Source organism: Drosophila persimilis, unplaced genomic scaffold, assembly GCF_003286085.1.
Source record: "Drosophila persimilis strain 14011-0111.01,24,50 unplaced genomic scaffold, DperRS2 tig00000793-arrow-arrow-pilon, whole genome shotgun sequence".
Lineage (NCBI taxonomy): Eukaryota > Metazoa > Arthropoda > Insecta > Diptera > Drosophilidae > Drosophila > Drosophila persimilis.
Genome location: NW_020825354.1, coordinates 1,016,147 through 1,037,951, shown reverse-complemented (window position 1 = coordinate 1,037,951; position 21,805 = coordinate 1,016,147). Strand labels below are relative to the sequence as shown.

At 46.0% G+C, this 21,805-nt stretch overlaps 2 protein-coding genes across 4 annotated transcripts; one reads left to right on the top strand and one right to left on the bottom strand.

Annotated features, from left to right (window-relative positions):
• Window positions 1–1,095: 1,095 nt before the first annotated feature.
• LOC113566596 (uncharacterized protein C6orf106 homolog) lies at window positions 1,096–2,671 on the bottom strand. Its single transcript, XM_026992905.1, has 4 exons — window positions 2,561–2,671; window positions 1,718–2,353; window positions 1,365–1,660; window positions 1,096–1,235 (listed from the first exon to the last, which is right to left on the bottom strand). Exons 2-4 carry the CDS (start codon window positions 2,188–2,190, stop codon window positions 1,096–1,098), a joined length of 909 nt encoding a protein of 302 aa, XP_026848706.1. The 5' UTR covers window positions 2,191–2,353; window positions 2,561–2,671.
• A 673-nt stretch (window positions 2,672–3,344) lies between these two features.
• Window positions 3,345–19,898, top strand: LOC6598502 (plastin-1). Of its 3 annotated transcripts, XM_026992797.1 has the most exons (6): window positions 15,011–15,237; window positions 15,317–15,433; window positions 17,160–18,270; window positions 18,348–18,626; window positions 18,701–18,954; window positions 19,016–19,898. In XM_026992797.1, exons 2-6 carry the CDS (start codon window positions 15,374–15,376, stop codon window positions 19,232–19,234), a joined length of 1,923 nt encoding a protein of 640 aa, XP_026848598.1. In that variant the 5' UTR covers window positions 15,011–15,237; window positions 15,317–15,373; the 3' UTR covers window positions 19,235–19,898. The 3 variants fall into 3 exon arrangements, with proteins under 3 accessions (XP_002023590.1, XP_026848598.1, XP_026848597.1); XM_002023554.2 differs by lacking the exons at window positions 15,011–15,237; window positions 15,317–15,433 and adding an exon at window positions 3,345–4,124; XM_026992796.1 differs by having other exon boundaries at window positions 15,011–15,433.
• Window positions 19,899–21,805: the final 1,907 nt, after the last annotated feature.

The following is a 21,805-nucleotide window of genomic DNA, read 5'->3' as shown; positions in this document are numbered from 1 at the left end:
AATGGTCATAGTTCCAGTGCTGCCGTATCACCCAACAAAGACGGAGTGTGCTGCCAGACAACTGGGCTGCCACACCGGTGGAAAAAGATGAAGAAATGAGGACGGCTACAGGGCTGCCATATCTCCAGAGCAAATTCAAATAAAATTATTACGAGTTTTGTTATCCCCCGTTATATTCCCCCAAAATAAAATCAACACTCTCTTTGTTCTTTTTTGTTTTTTCTTAGGCGTAATAAAACACTTAAACACTTATATGTCTAATTTTGTTACAGGGTACAAGTTCTTGAATGCGGGAAGAGCAACAAAAAATTCGAAAATAAACTAGAAAAAAAGAAAGTATTTATGCATTATACAATTTCGCACTATTACACACATTCTCCGCTTCAACTTAAAACAATTTCACTTTATCTTCATGGATAAAAGCCGATCCTAGACGTCTGGCACCAAAATACAAAAAACTAAAAAAAATATATAGAAAGGAGAAAAGTAAACTACATCGGAACTCAACAACTTTGCTTATACATACATATACGTAAGTATGTGGAGTTGGAGAGGATTTGTTGGATCTGTCTGTACGGAGGTAGGTTCCCGCGAGGTAGGAGGGGAAACTGCTACATGGTTACATACACCTAATGGCTGCGGCTACATAATCGCATATGTATTTATGCGGAGCGGGTGTAGAAGAGGGGAGGGGGCTGCTTAAAAAAGTTAGATCTTCTTGTGAACAAAATTTGTTCAACAAATCCACTACTTGAGAACAATATTATGCTAGTCGAAAAGTATAGGCTTGCTGGATAATATAGGATAGGGGACAGACCTAAATCTTATAATAGAAGTCGCTCAATTTGAAACATCTGAAATGCCTGTGTCTGCCTTCAAGAGGGGGATACCCGCGCTTGGGTTGGATTTTGTTGTGGGAGGAGTTACTCCAATATGTATATGTATCCGATCCTCCCTCTGAGCCCGGGGGGAAGTACTCTGCTCTTTCTAAATTATTTTGTCTGTTGTTTCGTTTTTCTGAAAACTTCTTATGTAAATAATGCTGGAGCTGCTGAGGTTGCAGCTGCGGCTGCGGCTGCGGACGATTCCCGCTGCTCAGTGTGTGTGCGCCGTTATCACGATGTTGATTTGCGGATAGACCTCCGGCTTGGCCTCCGACGTGATCAGCTGCACCATGCGCTGCTGCAGTTCGTCCTGGCTGGCCTGCGTCCCTGGCGGTATCATCCAAATGGCATCTATGTGTGTGTGTGTTATTGGGGAAAGGGGGGAAAATAATCAATTAGAAATTTGTGCAACAATGGTGGGAATGCAACAAGTCTCAACGCCCCGGGGCAACCGGGTGTCTGGGCTGCCACGTCGCTCACCGCCGAAATACCAGCCATTTGGTGTGCAGAGGCGCCACATGATCGGCGGCTGTGTGGGCATCAGATCAGCCAGTATATCACAAGTTTCCCCCGGTCGCAGGGATGGTATATTGATGCGCTGCGTCTGGATGGGCGACGTCAGATAGCAGTTGTTGGGCCACCGCTCGGTGCCGTCGTTCTGCAGCTGGAACGCCTGCTGCTGGGCATTCACATGCTGCCCCTGGACGATCTTCATCGATGGCAGCGACTGCAGGCTGCAAAAGTCCAAGTAGCAGCCGACGGCTGTTTGCAGACTCCTTTGGGAATCAGGAAAATGAGTTCAGATCTATGTAACTGTATGAGAGTTGCCTTACCAATTGCTCATCTCCAGATAAAAGCGCGCCGACTCCCGATTCATCTGGTTGTTCATGAGGCTCTGGAACTGACTAATCAGATCCTCATGGTCTGTGGTGCCCATGCAGCTGAACTGCTGCAGCAGCAGTGAGTCGATGTCAAAGTCGTTCGTGGGCAGGCCCTTCTGCTGGTGCGGCGCCGCTGGCGACGATGCCGGGAGTGAGGCTGGCGCTGACGAGGAGACAACAACGCTGCCCGTTGTACCGGGCGGCGCCGGCAGCGGTATGGCGATGCTGTTCGTCTCCATCATGGGATTTGTGGTGGTTGTTGTGTTCGTCGTCAGGCCAAAGAGCGGCTCGCACTGCATCTGTTGTTGTTGCTGCTGGAGATTCAGCTGCAACTGCAGCTGTTGCTGGTGCTGTTGGTGCGGATGCTGGTGCTGGTCCTGGCTCTCTGAGGCATTCTGGGACTCGTAGTTCTCCTCCACATCCATTGCGACAGCGGCGACTGCAGCGGCGTCGGCGGCGTTCACTCTGCTGGTTTCTGCTTCTGCTTCCGCTGCGCCTGTGTGGGTGCGGGGACTTGTTATTGCGGCAAGGCGAGCTCTGCTCCGAGTTTCGTGGGCTGGCGGGGCAGGTCTTTTGTTGCGGCGTACACTGTAGGAAATGTTGAAATGAAAATGCGTTTCAGCGCTTTGCTTTGTTGTTGTTTCACCAATCACATATACACACACATGCCAACACTGGAAACACACACACGCACGCACACACACGAGCACACGCACACTAACACTTGCAGGCACGGCCCGGGTACAGGTACACCCACACACGGGCGGCAGGCAAGCACTCACGGAAGCGACCTACCTATGGATGAAGCAGTGTCCTCCGGCGGATTGGTAGCAGACGGACGTGACCTTAACGAAAAGGCAAATATGCTGGTGCGGACGATCTAATGCAATGATCTCGGGAATAAGCTAGAGCTGGGAAAAAATCGATTCAAACATCGATACAATTGATTCTTTGGTTTTTGGTGTAAACATCGGCTCTCTTTTGAGGAACCGATGTTTTTTGTGACCACTTGGACAAAAATTTGTATCACAACTTCCCACAATGACGTGCCTCCTTCAAGGCAAATAATGTTAATAAGATGTTAATTTCAGGTAGGGACCAGTGGCAATGGATCTCAACAATAAAAAATGATGCTGCTTTCGATTTAATCGATGGAGTAGATTTTTTCTTAAATATCAATATATCGGCAAATAAAAACAAAAAATTTGTTGTTACTTTAAGACTTTAAGAACGACAGATACGACGCCCTCCAACGATGCCGAGCAGGGTGGTGGATCAAATATTTTAGGACCTTTTTGTACCATACTAGTATGTTTCGCGCAGTGTAGAGCAGTAAGTACATCGAACCAATATTATCGTAAGAACATAAAATATCGTCCATACGGGTATATCGATATAGTATCGAAATACCAACGAAATCCGTGTCCGAGGGGGAGCTCTCCCAGCAAATTCTGATGGGATGTTTTCGATTTTGTTGTAACTGTGGGGTTAGTGACTCATCGATATATCGATAGCACTGCTTCGCGCACAGCGGAGCCCCCACAGACACAAACAATTCACTCAAACGCCGAGAGCGGATCGTGTACTGCGCTGCCCAAGCCCCACCAATTGTTAAGTATTGTTAACAAAAGTGTGTTGTGTACCCCGCACAGTAGCCGGCAAACGCAGAAAGCAGTGAAAAATATAAAAATCCAGCCTTAGAAATAAATGATTCCCGGCAGTTGCTTGTAGATTCATTCTACAATCGATTTTTTTATACATTTTTTTGTTATTTGGGAAAACAGTTACTGAAGTGCAAATATCAGGAACAACAACAATTACGAAAATTGTCTGCATGAGTGTGTGTGTGTGTGCTAAAGAGAGAGAGAGAGGGCATTTAGCGAAAATAACTTAAAGTGTAATTATAAAAAAGCAGAAGGTGCATCGTAGCGTGTGTAAGAGATTTAACAACACAATAATTAATAAAGAAAAAAACGTCGCCGACGCCACCCAAAAGAAAGTGTCGCCGCAGTCGCGTCGCTGCTACCACTCCAATATACACGCACACAGGCGCTTGCACAGACGTACACGTACGTAGCCGTAAAGAAGAAAAAGGAGCGCGGCAAAACAAGATTGTAAAGAGTGCGAGAGGGAGAAGGAGAAACGAACAAAACGCCGACAGGCGACAAAGTGAAATTAACAATAAACGCATAATTTATTTAAAATAACAACCAATCAAACAATCAGTAGAAATAATTAAGAAAGCGCGTCTATCGGCCAGCGAAGCATCCAAAGCAGCAACAAAATGGCAACATTAAATAAATTCACCAAAACCCTCTCCATTGATGAAAAGACAGAGATCAAAGAGAAATTTACAGAGGTAAGTGTAACGGTAAATCAATAAGAACTGTTCGTTCGACCGCTCAGTGCGTTTTGGGGGTGGCCCCTTCATCAATGTGGGAGGTGGGGCAATGGCTATTACCATTAAATGCCAATTGCATGACTCACACAAGCACACACACACAGACACACACATATGCGGAGCTACAGAAGCGACAAACAAGAATATGTGGAAGAAGTGGTAAAGGCAGAAGAAGCTGCCGTTAACCCGGTGCATGTGGGCGTCGTCGCCGGCGAACAGCGAACGCCAGCGCAATGGATACCATACCCCCGCCGCCGCAGCGGCTGCGACTTCAGAGCTGGCCTTGGAAAGCAACCCCCCATGAAGAGAAGAAAAGAGATGAGACGCATCACACACACACACAGACAGATGGGAGGTAACGGGGCATGTGGTGCTGCTGCTGCTGTGTGTACATATGTATGTGGGGGTTGAGAGGAAGCAGCAGAGTAAATATCTCTCTTTCTCTTTGTCTCAAATTACGGATAGAATATGCAAATTTATAAAAGTTGCACTCATCTTACGCATAAAATCCTCTCTGGTTAGTCGGCAGTCGCTGCAATTGCCAACAAACGCATGCGCTCTCTCTGTCAACGCACAAGTTCAATGTCGCTGTCGCTGTCACTGTCTCTGTCACTGTCGACTGCGCTGCCCGTGCGCCCATCCCACATCCCACTCATCCACTGTGACGCTATGACTAACAACAAACAAACACGCAACGGTAATGGCCCAACTGGACTGTCTTTCACTTGAGGAGTATTTCAAGGGAATTTCGGGAGAATATTATTTGAATACGAGTATTATTCATTTATTTCCATAGTATGACAACATTAAAACGGCACGTAAAAGAGCTGGCTGCCAGCGGTGCTGTTTCTGCTGCTGCCGATGGTGGCTGTAAGAGGCAGGACGGAGGGAGGGAGGGGGGGCCAGCTCTGAAAACCAGTTTCTGCTTAAAATAAAAATCTCAAGCCCCGCACACACAGACACACAGAGAGACACACATGCAAAGCCACTTGGAGAGCGTGAAAAACTACGTCTCAGCCCTGGCAACGCCAACGTCGCACAGTGGGTGCTGATGGGGTGGATGGGGGTGAGAGCTGTCAACCACAGCTAGAAAACAACCCGAACACCAGGCATCCGAAAATCCCAAAAACCAGGGCGAGTTTTGATACAAAATATTGCATTCCCGAAGAGACGACTTACCTTTTGGGGTGATTTTCAAATAAGAAAATCGCAGCAGAAAAAATGTACGTTTAATAATACGTTTTGATTTCAATTTTGAAATATTACAGTTGACTAGCTTCGATCTTGTGATAAAAAGCCGAATAATAACAAAACAAATGTCACTTCCGAAAAATCTTGAATGTATCCAATCGAATCGGCCCACTGTGCGATCGCTTACGGGTACCTTGGTTCAAGGGGCACACCAGCAGTCAAGCTGGCAGCAGTTTCTGTTCAATTATTATGCACAAATTTAATAGTTTGCAATTGTTTCTGTTCTTTGTTCCAACCCCACCCCCTCTGACCACACTTTGGATGCATGTGACCGGGCAGTAATATTATTTTACAGCTTTTGCTTAGCTCGTGATTCTTGGCTGTTCCAACAAAACGAAACACGCCCACGCTGCACTTGCCCTGGGGGCTGGGCCACGCTGCCAGCACAGTGCCCGCCATTCAGTCGAGTTGATCGCTCGATTGCAAGAGTCTGTGCCAGCAAGTTGGCAGCTCCTTCTGCACGCGCGACCCGTTAATCAGAAGCACAATGCGGGGGCATTGTGTGCGTTATGGGGCCAACGAGTGTGCGTGGCCAGCGAAACGATTAATACTCGCCACTCAAGAATCGTAAAATGAAAACAGGATAAAGAGAAACACACACACACAGGCACACACACACGCGCCAGAGCATTGTCTGATACGGGGGCGAGGTCAGTGCGGGGGCAGCGCTGCACTGATTGACACTTGAGAGCACGGAATCTGTTTTCGTTTCGTTTCGTTCTTCGGAGAGAAGCGAGCAGGCGCGCGCGCCTAACGATGACTAATGCAAAGAGGAGGGAGTGGCGGCGGCGGGAGAGCAGCAGATAAACACAGTTCCGCATTCAATTGCTGTGTAACGGTTCTTGGCTTTATTGTTTTCTTGCTCTCGAGTATGCATGTGTGTGTGTGTGTGTGTGTGTTTTGATATCCTAAATGAAGGTTGCGCGAGTAGTCGGAGGAAAGCCACCCACCCCCCTCCCCCCCTGCATATATACTTGTACACTTTTCGTGTCAGATCTGTTAATCCTGCTTTGCCATCGAAGGCAAGCAGTGCATCGTTATTTGGGCAGGATTAGCACGTACACACCCACCCACACACACAGGGATGTACATATGTGCAATGTGTGGGTGTTGTATGTCCAAAAACAGTGAGAACAATGTTGCCACACTCCACAGCAACACACCCACTCACAAAGCACTGCTTTTGTTGTTTTGTGGCTCCGTCTTCGTCTTCGTCTTTGGCTTTTTTTGCGTGGGAGTGTCAGTGTTAATTGCCGCAAAGCCGCGCATGTTGAGTGGCAGTGGCAGTGGCAGTGCCCCAATGGGGATGAGATATGCAATGTGTTTTTATGGGGTTTATCGGGGCTGAATAATGCTCTTTGTGGAGTGTTGTGTTGCATGTTGCTCTCACTCTCTCACTCCCTACCGGCGGCACATAATTCATTTGGCTGCGCGTTTATTAGGTCTGTCGGTTGTCGTTGTCGTTGTTGTTGTTGTTTCTCCGATCTTACTGTTCCCATTCACACACACACACGACAGCACTCTGTTGCTGCAGCTTGGCTTTTATCAACATTGCGGATACTGCCTCCTCACTCAAGTGCATTTTGAGTGGTGCCCACGAGGGGTAAGGCGGGGGCTGGGGGGTTACTTAGGCACTTAAGCATACTTTTCATTTCCATACGGCTGTTTCCCCTGTCCGCTTTTAATTTCTTTGTCATTTGGATGCACATGCCAAAGATTTTTGAATACACTGTCACTCAAAAGTCGTCGTGCCACACCACTCCACACTGGCATGTACAGTGGGTCGTGATGTACAGTGGACACTGGACAGTGGACAGTGGAGGATGATATCATTTCTTCATAGAAAGACAGTCACGTAAGTGATACGTGTTTGAAGATTCTTTCAATAACAACAAAAAATACAAAAAACACTTCCATTATTTATTACACGAAGCAATCCCATATCGATCCATTTAATCGATTGAGATCCTGGAATTTTCGAGTTCGTTCGTTCCAGTGTGCACCTTGGGGGTGGGGTGGGGGGCACTAGTGAAAGTGCCCCCATAATGCGTTGATTGCGTTGCATGTGCGGCGGATCGGTTGCAGCTGCATCCTTTCTTTCCCCCTTTCTCTCTCTCTCTCTCTCTCTCTCTCTCTTGCCACCGCCTGTCCTTATGCAAAAGTCGTTTGGTCTTTTTGTCGAAGCTTTTTATTTCCCTCTGCCTTTTGTGTTTTGTGTTTTGCTTTTGCTGCTTTTTTTCTTCTTTCTTTTTTTTCTGCTGCTTTTGCGTGCAGAGTTGCTTGAACTCTGGCCAGCGCTTTACCTTTTTGGGGGCACCTTGGAGTGGCGTGGAGCGGAGTGTCTGCGCCCCTGCCGCCGCTGTACACCCTTCCAAGAGGGTATTTCTTTTATTTCCGATCCTCTGCGGTATACAAACCCCTAGATATCGGATCTCTCTCTCGATCTATCTATTAGTGGAGCTAAAGGGTATCCAAGAGGCCACACCCCGAATTTTAATATCTTTTTGGGCTTCACTTGACTCAAGAGAGAGAGAGAGAGACAAAGAGTGACAGAGAGAGCGAGATAGGATGAGGGACTAAATGGTTATATGGTTAAACGAAGAGACATGGATGAATTAGTGGCTCATTTTCAATATTTACCCGAGTGTAACGGCCCCCGACTTCCCTGTCGCTGTCGCTGTCTCTGTCCATTCTCCCTCTTCCTCTTCCTCTCACTGTTTTTGTTTGTTTGTGTGTGTTTTTTTTTGTCATCGCACTCGTTGATTAACTGTAAATTTGTCATAATGAAGTGCAGAGCCGCAACAGTAGCAGCGACGCTGACGTTGACGCCGGCGCCGACTTTCACAGCGTTTTGGTCGCGTGCGCCGCCTGGAACTGGAAGCAGCGGCAGCGGCGTCGTCGGCGTCGGCGGCTGTTGGAATGCTTTGTTGGAATCCATTCAGGCATATCCAATGCAATTAACACCCGCCTTTGGCTGTGCCTGTGCCTGTGCCTTTACCTGTGCCTTGGTCTCTTCTCCGCTGCGGTGGAACCAGCGGTTCATTAGTGAAACTAAACGATCTCTTAGTTCCACAATTGAACCCGTTTGTGCTACCACTTGACACTGACACCACTGCCCCGTCCCCGGGGCAATTAGCAGCAGCACCCCCAGTGGGTGGCAAGTGGCAGCTCCATGAGTCACGTTTTTTGTAATTTATATCCTTGTGACTAATGTGTATGCGTATAATCAGTCGCAGTCCGCCCCTAGGGACACGGAGCCACACAGGAGCCACTCCCTGGCCAGCACACAAAAAAAAACCAAAAACTAATAGCGATTATGTATCTTAGAATGCTTACAATATATTCCTGCACTCCACCCAATGAAAAATATTCTAGCTGTAGCCCGGCCCTCTCTCTCTCTCTCTCTCTTTCCACCAACGAAGTACCATCCAGTCGTTAAATTTATATTACTCCACCTTAAAGGAACTCAACTCAGACTTCTTTAGATTCAGATTCAGATTCTGTTCAGTTTAGATGACAGATTAGATCTCTCGAGGGAGCTTTCGGTTGGAGAATACCATAACTATATTAAAACCCCTAAAACCCCTAAAAATCTATGGATTCGATTGTGATTCAAGCAGTATATGCCCAGCATTTGAATATATCGAATATTAAGGTCCTCATGATCTGTAAACTCTCTAGCAATGGTGATAGTCTTGTAATACCACACAGATCCATTAGCAAGACATTCGCAGTCGCAGAGGATGTGGCATGAAAGGACAGTGTAAGTGCATTACTGCCCTGTAGAACCAAAGGGGTCAATTGACCCCTCTCGAACTAGTTCTGCGCTGTTTACCGCGCAACTAGCTACGCAACTAGTTACGCGGGAAGCGAACGCGGACCAGGTCTTCGTCGACTACACTGTACTAGTTCTGCAACTAGTTACGCGGGAAGCGAACGCGGACCAGTCGAAAAAGAACCGAAAAACGAAGCCGCCTTCGGTTTGTTTTTGAAGGCGGCAAATAACCGCAATTCCGTGAAGTTACAGTGCCCACTCAGCTAGTTTTTACCGAGCCACGACATGTAATGAGCACCGAAATGGTAAGTTAATCGTGATATTTTACTGTAGTTGCGATCGTGGAATGAAAGAGACAAGAATTTACACAAACAAAATGCATTTGTTTTCCTCGTTTGCTTTATGCATTGATTTTGTTCACTTCTGTACAAGATCTAATCGCTGGAAGAGTCTTTTGTGTGAACATTTATTAAAAAAGTGGAAAAGAATTAATAAATAAATCAAATTAATATAAACAGGTACGTGCAAATACTTTTAGAAACTCTAAAACAGGAGAATGCAGTTATTCGTGGTAAGACTAATAAAGATTAACAGAAAAATATTTGTATAATCAAATTAATTAACAACATTGTTTTTAGATCAATTGAATGCAGTGGTCCAAATTTTAGCGGATCAAACTGTTTTAATAAAGCAGCTGGTAAAGGAGAAGGGGGAATTGAATCCCATTCGGGGACAGTTCCCTATAAAACGTGAGGAAGAACTTGCCAAAAACCAGGAGTAGGCTAAGCATCATATAATTAAAAATTATTCGTTATAATGAAAGACATTGTGTTTGTATTTTTGTATTATTCCAGACTGCCAGATTGACTACTACCAGTAGTCAGTTCGGAACTCGTTACTGGTAACTAGGTCAGAGCTAGCTACAGGTAATCGAAGGGTAGTCGAGTGGGGAACTAGTTGCTGGCTTTCTACTGGTAACTAGTTCGGAACTACCTCCTGAGCAACTAGCTACGGGTAATCGAAGGGTAGTCGAGTGGGGAACTAGTTGCTGGCTTTCTACTGGTAACTAGTTCGGAACTACCTCCTGAGCAACTAGCTACGGGTAATCGAAGGGTAATCGAGCGGGAACCAGGGGTGGTTCCGCCCTAGGACATGCATGTGTTAAATTCTCCGCTGAAATACATTGCGGGTAATCGATCTGGAACCAGGGAGGTGAGAATGGTAGCTAGTGCGGCACCAGTGCGGAACTAGTTGCCTGGTACTAGAGGGTGGCTTGTCCGTGTCCGTGTCCGTGTGTCCGGTCCGGCACTGTGGGGGCTTGTTGGCGGAAATGTGTCACTGCTGATTATACAATTGACTTAACTTTTTACATGATGATTCGCGCTGTCTTGAGTTTCGCAGCGGATTTCTACATAAAAATTGATTACGCTCAAAGCCTGCCAGCGAGTAATAGCAGAAGAGCGAAAAAAGACAGCAGACAACAGACGAAAGACGGCAGACAGAAATTGCTTTACGTGTTACAAATTTCAATTGACAACGCCAACAAATATGTGTATGTGTGTGTGTGTGTGTGTACGCAAAATAAATAATACGAACACAAGTGAATGCGAATGCGAACGACGACCGACCGACCGACCGACCGGCAAACAACAACAGAAAAAGAAACGAAGAGTAACGCCGTGTCGTGTGACACCGTTTGACGGGGCCAGGCGACAAAAGTGGCGCAAGGGAAGTGATCAGAGCATAGGATATAACGCCCAGCGATCTTGCGGCCTTCAGGCTTTCAGTTTAAGTCCTAAAAGGAACAGTTTATATGCCCTAATCAATCAGTTATTTTGCTTCCTCTCGAGATCCATTTTTTATGCATTTTTGGGACCTGCGGAATATAGAAATTGATCATTAATAGAATTATTTTTTAGGTAATTAGGTTATAATCAATAAAATAGATAATGACAATAAATAAAAATATAAAATATAAATAGAAATAATAAAAATATGAAATGAACATATAAATAAAATATAAAAATAAAATAATGAAATATAAACAATACAAAAATATGGAATATAAATAATAAATGGATAAAATATACAAAAAAAAAACATATAAAATATAAATAATAATTATAAATAATAAAAATATGAAATATAAATGAAATATTATATCATATTATATTATATTTAGGATTGCATTTCATACTTTTGATTATAAAATAGTATCAGTGATACAATTAATTTTGTTTGCTGTTACTGTTAGAGCAGCTTATACAACAGACACAAAAAAAATACAATGATATAAAAAAAATAAAATATAAAAAAAAACCCGTGTCATTAAGATCGAAGAATTTGGAGGGGGATATTATTTGGTTCAATTATCTGTCCAGGGATAAAAATATGAAAACAATAATACAAATATAAAATATAAATACAAACAATAAAAATAAAATACATTAAAATAATATAATAATAATAAAATAAAAAATTAATAATAAAAACAAATAATAAATTAAATAAATAAAAAAAAAATAATAATAATAGTACATAATACAAGGGAAGGGAATCAAAGTCTTTTAAAGCCTTTAGCCACCGTCAAGTGTTGTACTCAAAGGGTACAAAGGGCATCGAATACCATGGATAATTATCAGCTGGTACCACTGGTAATACAGAATGCAACCCAGGGGGGATGGGAGGGGTTAATGGCCTCCCATTTTATTCCGCTCTTGTGTGTAGGGTGTACCTCTGTAGGCTGCCTCTCTCTGTTGGGTGGTCTTTTGTCAGTCACAGTCGTGCAACGGTAAGCGACTATCTATCTATCTATGTATCTTTGTATCTATGTATCTATGTAGATATGTGTGCAGCATGTAGCATATCGTCATCAGCATAGTCGTGGGCTCATTATTAATTTTTGTTCAATTGATTTCCTTTGACTATATTTGAAAAGCACTTGGCTGGGGGATCGGAGGATCGGCGGATCGGAGGTGCTGCGAGTACGAGTCTATCTATCGTTCAATGTTGATTAACATGTTTTTGGCCCCTGTTGTTGACTCACGTTCAATCAGTCGTGTTGTGTGGTGTGTGGTGTGTGCTGTGGGGGGCCTAGTGGTTGATGTAATGCTGCCATTGTTGTCGAGGTCGCGACACACTGAAACACTAAAGAGCCAACGAGTGAGCGAGGGGGTTACGGGGCCATAGAGCATACAGCATACGGCATACGGAATACGGCATATAGGACATGTAAACGAAGCGGGGGATACGTAGGTTTAATGCCTTCGTGCCAGGCATTTTGAATGGAATTTCAACTCCGTTCCATGAGATACTGCCACTCGTAGAAAACCGGTTCGGTTCAACGAAAGCGAAAAAATAGCGCACGAAAATAAACAAAGTATTTTCTTGTTTTGTGTGTTTGTTTGTGTTTTTCCTAATTTGCTTTATTACGTGTTCATGGGACCAGGTGACATTGCAATGTGGGTTGCCATTACCTCACCCCAGAACCCTGGTCGTACTTTGTCTTTGGCGGCTTTCCCCCTAAAAGCTGAGCAAACAAGCCAACAAACAAAACAATCTTCAAGTCGGTTAGCATCTATCTTCCCCTCCCCCCCAGCCCCAGCCCCCCACTCCCGTCTTGCTGCTAATGAACTTCATTTGCTGTAAATTGACTTTAAGTGACAATGACTAAGCCTTGTCGAAGGCAAGACAACGATACAGTAGATACTCGAAGCTTGGAATACCCTTTGGAAGATACCCAATAAATACGAAACGATGAACACCATCTACAGATCCCATATGAAACGAAGTCCTCATTGCTTTCTTCTCTACTGAAACAGAGGGTATTACTCCCGACTCACACGCACCGAAAGACGGCCGCTCATTAACAAATATTTCGCGAGTTTTTTTTTGGTCATAATTATCATTAGGCAGAGTTCTCTCGTTCAGGCAAATGATGTGAAGAGGCACCAAAAACTGGACTCGTAGAAAGTTGTTTCTTTTTTGTTTTGCCACAAAACCCAGAAATCAAATACATTTTGGCAATTCCACGGGGGTCACGTGTGATCTGCGATGGCGTCTAGCAAACGGAAATCAATTAACGATTATTGTGCGGCACCTTATCGACGGTGTGCTCCACAGTCTCTAGGGGGAGTGCAGGTCCACAAGCAGAACTTATAGCCCTGTTCCACCTTCCACCTTCCAATAAGACCCAAACAGAGACGATTATGGAATCTTAATGGAAAATCAGCTGTTTCTTACATATTTCTTTGCAATTAAACGGCATATTGCCAATCACGCGTGAACGTAACATCTGTAAATGGGAATGCCCATTTTTGTTTGAATGGCAGATCATTTACACTGATAGCTTGTGCTCGAGGAGTGGCTCCATTGCGATCGGACACAGTGACTGAATGACTGGCCCCAGGGCGGGGGAGCGCCTCTGTGTATCGAGGGGGAGCGATAACGTGTAAATTACGGTGTAAAGAAGTCGCCCCATAAATGTGACACAACAATTCTGGGATCATTCCGCTGGATCTGGTGCTGTAACTCTTTTTCGATTATGTTCTCTCCTCATCCCCTCATACCCCCCGCACCTGCTGATTCCCTGCCTGTTGGGTCTTATCATGGAACGACTTTTCATTATCTTTGTGGAATTTGATATACTATTTGTTGTACAAGTTATTACTTAAATGGCAATTGCCACATAATTCCCGGCGCTGATACAATGCCTATTAAAAAACCAATTACGTTTAAATATCATGTCTCTGTCTCTCTATCGGAGGGGTACAACAGGGTACTATCCTCTCTGCCACACACATGCATACATACATATCTCTCTCGACAGCCCTCTCTCGGTGTCGCCGTCTCTCTTTTTGCATTTGGCCAAATATTATCGATGCGTAAGCAATTCCCCAAAATGGTTCTTAACACTTGAGCAGAATGTTCGTGGGTTGGCAAGGGTTGCCCTGCCGCCTGGGAGGGGAAACCCTAAACCCACCATGACTCAGGCGAAAACATAAAAGCTTACATAATGCTTTCATTTTTGAAACGTTTCAACATGAGTCACAAAAACTATTGGTAGTCCATTGAATATCCCATATCTGATGCGCCCTGGCCACCCTGTTGCAGAGAGCAGCACCACCTGAAACTGAAACTCGGCTGTAATCACATACGCTCCCATTGGTATTGAGGTAATACACATATATGCTCCTACAGTTATTGATATGGGCTGACGAATGGACTCGATTCAGGCCACAGCAAGGTGTCGCTCACTCGCTCACTCGCCGCTCGCCTCTCGCCGCTCACCTCTCGCCGCTCGCCTTATCAGTCTCCCAACGAAATACCAAAAATGTTTGCGCATACATGCACACACAATGAAATGTGTATAACAGGTACTATGTATCACAGAGTATCTGATTAATTGGGTGAAACATCGAAATGGAAATGCATTTCGAGAAAACCACTAAAGCCCCGCAAGTTTTAAGTTTCTTTCTTTTAGTTGGGATCGCTTTGAGTAGAGTGAGTAATCCGGTGTATTGGCAGGGTGCACTCTCTCATGATTCAGGATGGGCATGACGACGCGTCATTCTTCTATTGAATGGTATAGGCTCTCTCTATAGGTTCTCTCTCTCTCTCTCTAGCGCCCGCTCTCGCTCTTTCTGTGCTCCGATAAAGCTGTAAAAAGCGCTGTGCGATTTACACAAGGCTCTGGGTCTGGGCTCTGATAAAAGAAAAGGCATAAATAGTCCATGGCACTCCAGTACTCCAGTTAGTACTCAGTTCCAGCTTGTCCCGGGTGTATGCACGACCGTACGTAGCGGTATTTAGCGAACAAATCCTTGGCTGTCTCTCTCTCACGCGCTCGCTCTCTCGCTGCCGTATCACTCGTTCGTTTCGTACGATCTCTCGCTGCGATACCTAAATAACGGTTAACCCGACTGTCCGCCTGTGTGCCATTCCATTCCGTTCGTAGTTCTTGCCGGTGCTCCATCCACAGCGATCGTGTCGTGCGCGCCTCCACCTGATCTCCGATCCACTTTGACCCTTCCTTCGTGTGCGTGCGTGAGTGCGTGCGTGTGTGTGCGTGCGAATCAATTAACTCAATTTTTTTTGTTGTTGTTTATCTTTGCTGAACCATTAGGCAAATCGGGCCAAACAAATACAGTAATTCCCAGTGCAAATCCATCGCATCGCAGAAATGGCCGATATCCAGACCACCGAGGAGTACAGGCAGCACCTGGAGGAGATTCTGCCCGATGTAGGTGTCCCCGTAGGAGTATATCTTTGCGAGTTTTATTACTCACGATTTGGGGACTCACGTAATCACAGACTTTGTTGCCTCTCGCTCGCTCTCGCTCTCGCTCTCTCTATCGGTGCTTCTTGGCGCACTTTATGGCTTTTTAATCGATAACACAGACACACACCACCGTACGGTGAACACCCCTACAGTGAACACCTGCGATAAAGTGCACGCGCTTCCACTCCAGAAATCAAAATCACTTCCGTTGGATGTCAGTCATAGAATTATGTGTACCCATTCCTCGATTTTGCCTATCAATATGTGGCATGTGTTGAGACACCCCCCCACCCCCCCCCACCCCTCCGCCCCGCCCACTGGAGGCACCACCAGCCACCCCCTGATATCATTACCATATACGTAATCGAGTGCTGTTTTCGATTTTATGTTCCCTCATCTTTTTTTTGTTTTTCGGCGCACACAAACATTTATCTTATCGGCAAACAGCAAAAGCGGAGCAATCAGCGAGCCACCCCACACCCCAACACCCCATCCGATCCCACACAATTTGGCAAAGCACCACCCAAAAGCCCCATAAATTCCAGAGTCCACCGAAAAGCATTTCACACCAAAGACAAACCCTGACCGGCTTTGCCGGGCCCTGCCCAAATGTTTGGTTTTCCCCCGGAATAAGGCGATTAGGAGGCCATTGGGTTCGGGATATTCGCACAATCTGGTCACATTACCATGTGTTCAACCTCTGGCCATTATAGGCCACACTTTCGACTGAAAGGCACTGCTGCATGACGCGCGTAAAAAGCTCAAAAGATTACAGATTTCATAACTAAAGAAGGATTGTTGGGAAACTATGAATGAATAAAGGAATATTGAGGGTTTGTGTGAGGAGTGAGGAGTGGATTGATGGGTTTATGGACTAATTGCTGATAGAAAAACCGACTTTTCTTAGTCATCGAAGACATTGTATTGTGCATCCCATAGAGGGGATTATACACAGAAACAGTAATCCGTTGGGGCACTCGAGAGACTGCTGTTTCTCGAGTGATTCATTGGATAACTTACAGAGAAAAATGTGTGTTGTGGCTTTCACTTTTTGGGGAATCTGTGGCCTGGCCAAGAGCCATGATTGCACACTCTCGATCCACTCTGGGCTCCACCTCCACCTCCACCTCCACACACGACCCAGCACCCACCTCTGCACCATATAATTTCGAATGAACAGTTTCCAATGATATGCCAGTCAGTCAGGTGAAAGATACTTCGCCACACGGGGACGGGACGGGGAGATCTGAAGGAAAAAAAATGGAAATTAAATTCGATAAGGCGGCAGCAGTGGAGCACACAGAGACGCAGGCTGATAGATAAGAGTGGGGGCCGGCCATGGTGGGGCTGGGGCAGGGGGTGTTCAGATAGAACAAAACAAATTTTTCATACCTGTGCTGCATGGTTGAAAAATGGCAAAAGATAAACCAGCAGGCGCCCCAATGGATATGGGAATGGGGGTATGGGAATGGTAGCTAGCAAAACAGCAGCACATTGGCGGAGCGGCATCTGCTTAGCATTTCGATTCGATTGATGAGTCAGAGAGATGGTCAGAGCGTCGATCGATCCAGTGACCCAACCAGCAACCAGCAACAGGCAACCAGCAAACGTCAAGTGCCCGACGGGTGTTAGTCATCGGAATGGATTACTCATTGATTTGTTTGGTTTTCGCTTTGGTCATTTGCAGCTGGACGCCAACAAGGACGGCTTCATCGACCTGCACGAGCTGAAGGATGCCCTCAATCAGGTGGGATTCAAGCTGGCCGGCTATCAGGTGCGCGAGATGATCGATGAGTTCAAGAGCAAACAGAGGACGGCGCACCAGGGCAAGCTGAATCTGGAGGAGTTCGAGACGCTGTGCCTGGACCTGAAGAGCAAGGACGTGGCCAGCACGTTCAAGACGGTGGTGTCCAAGAAGGAGAACCTGGAGACGCTCGGTGGCATGTCGAGCAGCTCGTCCGAGGGCACAACGCACTCGGTGCGGCTCGAGGAGCAGCTGGCCTTCTCCGACTGGATCAACTCGAATCTGGGACACGACAAGGACCTGCAGCATCTGCTGCCCATCGACAGCGAGGGCAAGCGGCTGTATCTGAGCATCAAGGACGGCATCTTGCTGTGCAAGATCATCAACCACTCCTGCCCCGACACCATCGACGAGCGCGCCATCAACAAGAAGAACCTGACCGTCTACAGGGAGTTCGAGAACCTGACGCTGGCCCTCGTCTCCTCGCAGGCCATCGGCTGCAACATCGTGAACATCGATGCCCACGACCTGGCCAAGGGCAAGCCCCATCTGGTGCTGGGTCTGCTCTGGCAGATCATCCGCATCGGCCTCTTCAGCCACATCACCCTGGACAGCTGTCCCGGCCTGGCCGGCCTCCTCTTCGACAACGAGCGGCTCGAGGACCTCATGAAGATGTCCCCGGAGGCCATTCTTCTCCGCTGGGTCAACCACCATCTGGAGCGTGCTGGCATCCGGCGCCGGTGCACCAACTTCCAGTCGGACATCGTCGACTCGGAGATCTACTCGCATCTGCTCAAGCAGATCGCCGGCAACGACGCCGACGTCAATCTGGATGCGCTGCGCGAGGCCGATCTGCAGTCGCGCGCCGAGATCATGCTCCAGCAGGCGGGCAAGCTCAACTGCCGCAGCTTCCTCACGCCCCAGGACGTCGTGAACGGCGTCTACAAGCTGAACCTGGCCTTTGTCGCCAATCTGTTCAACAACCATCCCGGCCTGGACAAGCCCGAGCAGATCGAGGGACTCGAGTCCATCGAGGAGACGCGCGAGGAGAAGAGTAAGTGCAGTCGAGTGCGACCGCATGGCGTCGGCATGCAGTTTGATTTAACGCCTTTTTGTCCTCGTTTCGATCAGCTTACCGCAACTGGATGAACTCGATGGGCGTGTCTCCGCACGTGAACTGGCTGTACTCGGATCTGGCCGATGGCCTGGTCATCTTCCAGCTGTTCGACGTCATTAAGCCGGGCATCGTCAACTGGAGCCGCGTCCACAAGCGCTTCACGCCGCTGCGCAAGTTCATGGAGAAGCTGGAGAACTGCAACTATGCCGTCGATCTGGGCAAGCAGCTGAAGTTCTCTCTGGTCGGCATTGCTGGCCAGGACTTGAACGATGGCAATGCCACACTGACACTGGGTAAGTGTCGCTCTCGCTCTCCCTCTCTCTCGCTGTCTGTGGAGCTTTGATTTTGATTTCTCGTTGTTGTGTAGCCCTCATCTGGCAGCTGATGCGCGCCTACACCCTGTCGATTCTGTCGCGACTGGCCAACACCGGCAATCCGATCATCGAGAAGGAGATCGTGCAGTGGGTGAACAACCGCCTGGCGGAGGCCGGCAAGCAGTCGCAGCTGCGGAACTTCAACGATCATGCCATTGCCGACGGTAAGATCGTGATCGATCTGATCGACGCGATCAAGGAGGGCAGCATCAACTACGAGCTGGTGCGCACCAGCGGCACGCAGGAGGTGAGTGCTCTCATACGGCTACCAGGTCGGAAACGATACTCATTATTGATTATTCCCGCAGGACAATCTGGCCAATGCCAAGTACGCCATCTCCATGGCCCGCAAGATCGGTGCCCGCGTGTACGCCCTGCCCGAGGACATCACCGAGGTGAAGCCAAAGATGGTTATGACCGTCTTTGCCTGCATGATGGCCCTGGACTATGTGCCCAACATGGACAGTGTCGACCAGAACAACCACAACAACAGCACCCCCGTCGTTGCCACCAACAACAGCAATTAGCAAACGTCAAACGGCAAACCGCAAAAACAACTCAATTACAAAATATATAAAACAAAATGAAGGAATTATGGATAAGAACGAGATTGAGAATTAGAAAGAAGGGAAGACTAAACCAGGCGTTTCGTATTTGCTAATTTACTCTAAAGCTATAAAATTGTAAACAATTGCACCCCGCGTCCTCCCCCCCTCCTCAAGCTCCCACCCCCCCAGATTGTTCTTCTAACGTTAATTTTTTTTTATTATTCATCGCTTTCGATTACTTGTTTTATTATGTATTTATATATATGCGAGGGCCCCCAATTGTAATTAAGCGAAACATTTTGAGAGAATGCCGCGCATCTTTTTTGGGTGCCTGCGGCGGCGACGCTGGCGGCGGCGGCGGCTGCGAGTTGAATGTTTCTTTATTAGATTTGTTTAACAATCGTTTAAGTTATTCAGCCACATAGCAAACAGCAACTGCAACCCCCACGGTAACCTTATTTTATAAATAAAGGTACTACTGCGTATCTGTGCCTGCTATAAACACGAGGCAAAGATTTACGTGCAAGATTAAGGAGAAATGAAAGATGTAATATTAGCAAACGAAATGAAGAGAAAACAATTAACTTTGTAATATATATACAAAAATATATTTATATAAACGATAACGATATGCGCCTATATACATACATACATTCATACATACATAAATAGCATATATAAAGATATATATTTTTGCATAAACGCGTTGCCAGATCGGAGAGACAAGGGAACACGGAAGCACGAAAGCACGGAAACACGGGAAAGGAATTCAAATCGGAAAACGAACGAGGGAATATGATATGATACGATGGAGGAATAATTAACTTTGTATTTAGCTTTTTTTTGCAAGTAATTGTAAGCCGCTTTTGTTTATGTTTTTTTTCTACATTTGTTTAACTCTATTTCTATATAATTAAATACTTGTTTAACTTTGCGTTTAAGTGCGTTAGAGCGAGATGGCAGCAGGCAGCAGGCAAGCGCTTCCATGGCATAGAAAGAGCAAGCTATACACGGCGAAAGAAAGAAAAAAAAAACAAAAACGGGGCAAAGAAGGCAGAGAAGTGGAAGCCAACAAATTCTTAGTGCAATGAGGCGACAAACAAAAGATTAAAGAACCCAGAAACAGATATAGTAATAACCTATGCATAATGAAAGTAAAACAATAAAGTAAATATATGAAAAACAAACACCATAACTGTGTACATTACATTCTAGCAACCCCAAGAAGTACAAACTCCGCGGATAACCATGACCCTCAAATGTATGCATATTGAACGATAGCCATCATATTCTACCCGTCTGTTGGGTGGGTGAATTAGAGCTCTGCTTGGATCCATAGTATTCATAAGATCATAACTCATACTCAATGGCCTTCGATGCGTTCGATCAATACGAGTCCTGCCTTCAGTCGGATTCGAATCAATCCAAATCTATAATCCCTAAGATCTGAGAGGGCGAAGCAAATTTGTGTGTTGCTCTCTCGTTCTCTCTACCAGAAAGTCAAGTGTAGAGTGAGCGAGAAAGAAAACCGAAATCGATTGGGAACTGACACAGTAAAAATTGAATCCCATTGGTGAATCCCACCACATTCGATCCGCGTTGGGCGAGTGACTCGAAGTTATCTGAAAACTGATTCCCTGATTCTCTTGGACCGAACGAAGCGAGTCCCGAATCTCATCGAATCGATTCGGTGGCCCGTTCAGGCAGGGCTCTAGTGGGAATATACATACAATGTTCTTAAAGGCTTCAAAGGGTTTCTTCATTCTATAATTTTCCCTACTTCAACGGAAAGACTTTTTAAAGACCGTTTAGGTCCAGCATTGACGAACAGAGCGGGATAGAAAGTGATAGCCAGAAAAGATAATTGAAGTACCAGTACCACGAAGCCTCGAACGAAAACTGATGCCATTTCTTGTTACTTTTATAGTCGTTTGGTATTATTCATACATCTGAGATCATTCATGCGCAAATTCCACAACGTAAGAACATCGTATGTATGTACCTGTGCCCATGACTCAAATATGTATTTTGTGCGCACTCGTATGCCTTCAGCGTTTTCCACGGAAAGAGCGGTCTACAAGTATTCTCTATGGTTACTGATCCAAGATATGAAAAACGAAAATATTTATGGGTATGCGGCCAAGTTCCGTCATAAAACCATGCCGATAAGGAGAGTCGACCCATAATCGACTGGCAATCCACTGGGGTTTCGCATTCCAGCTATACGGTTTTTCGGACCCTCCATGCTATTATCGGAAAGCTTATCTGATAAGACAGTTCTCACGTGGCCGGTGACAACACGACAATGCCGCTTCCATTGAAGGGCAACGATAGAAATCACATTGGCAGGGACACCTGCAGAAAGAAGAAAGCATTATGGGAGTATGTGTGTTCTCTTTAAAGAAAATAATACATTTTAATCAAATATAAACTGCTAAATTCTATTCCATTGGGAAGAGAGGGAGAGAGGTCATTCTCTGGCCAGAGAAGTGTACAGGTGTCGTATGGAAGTGTTCTGGATGTCAGCGTTATACTTGATACTTTAAGACC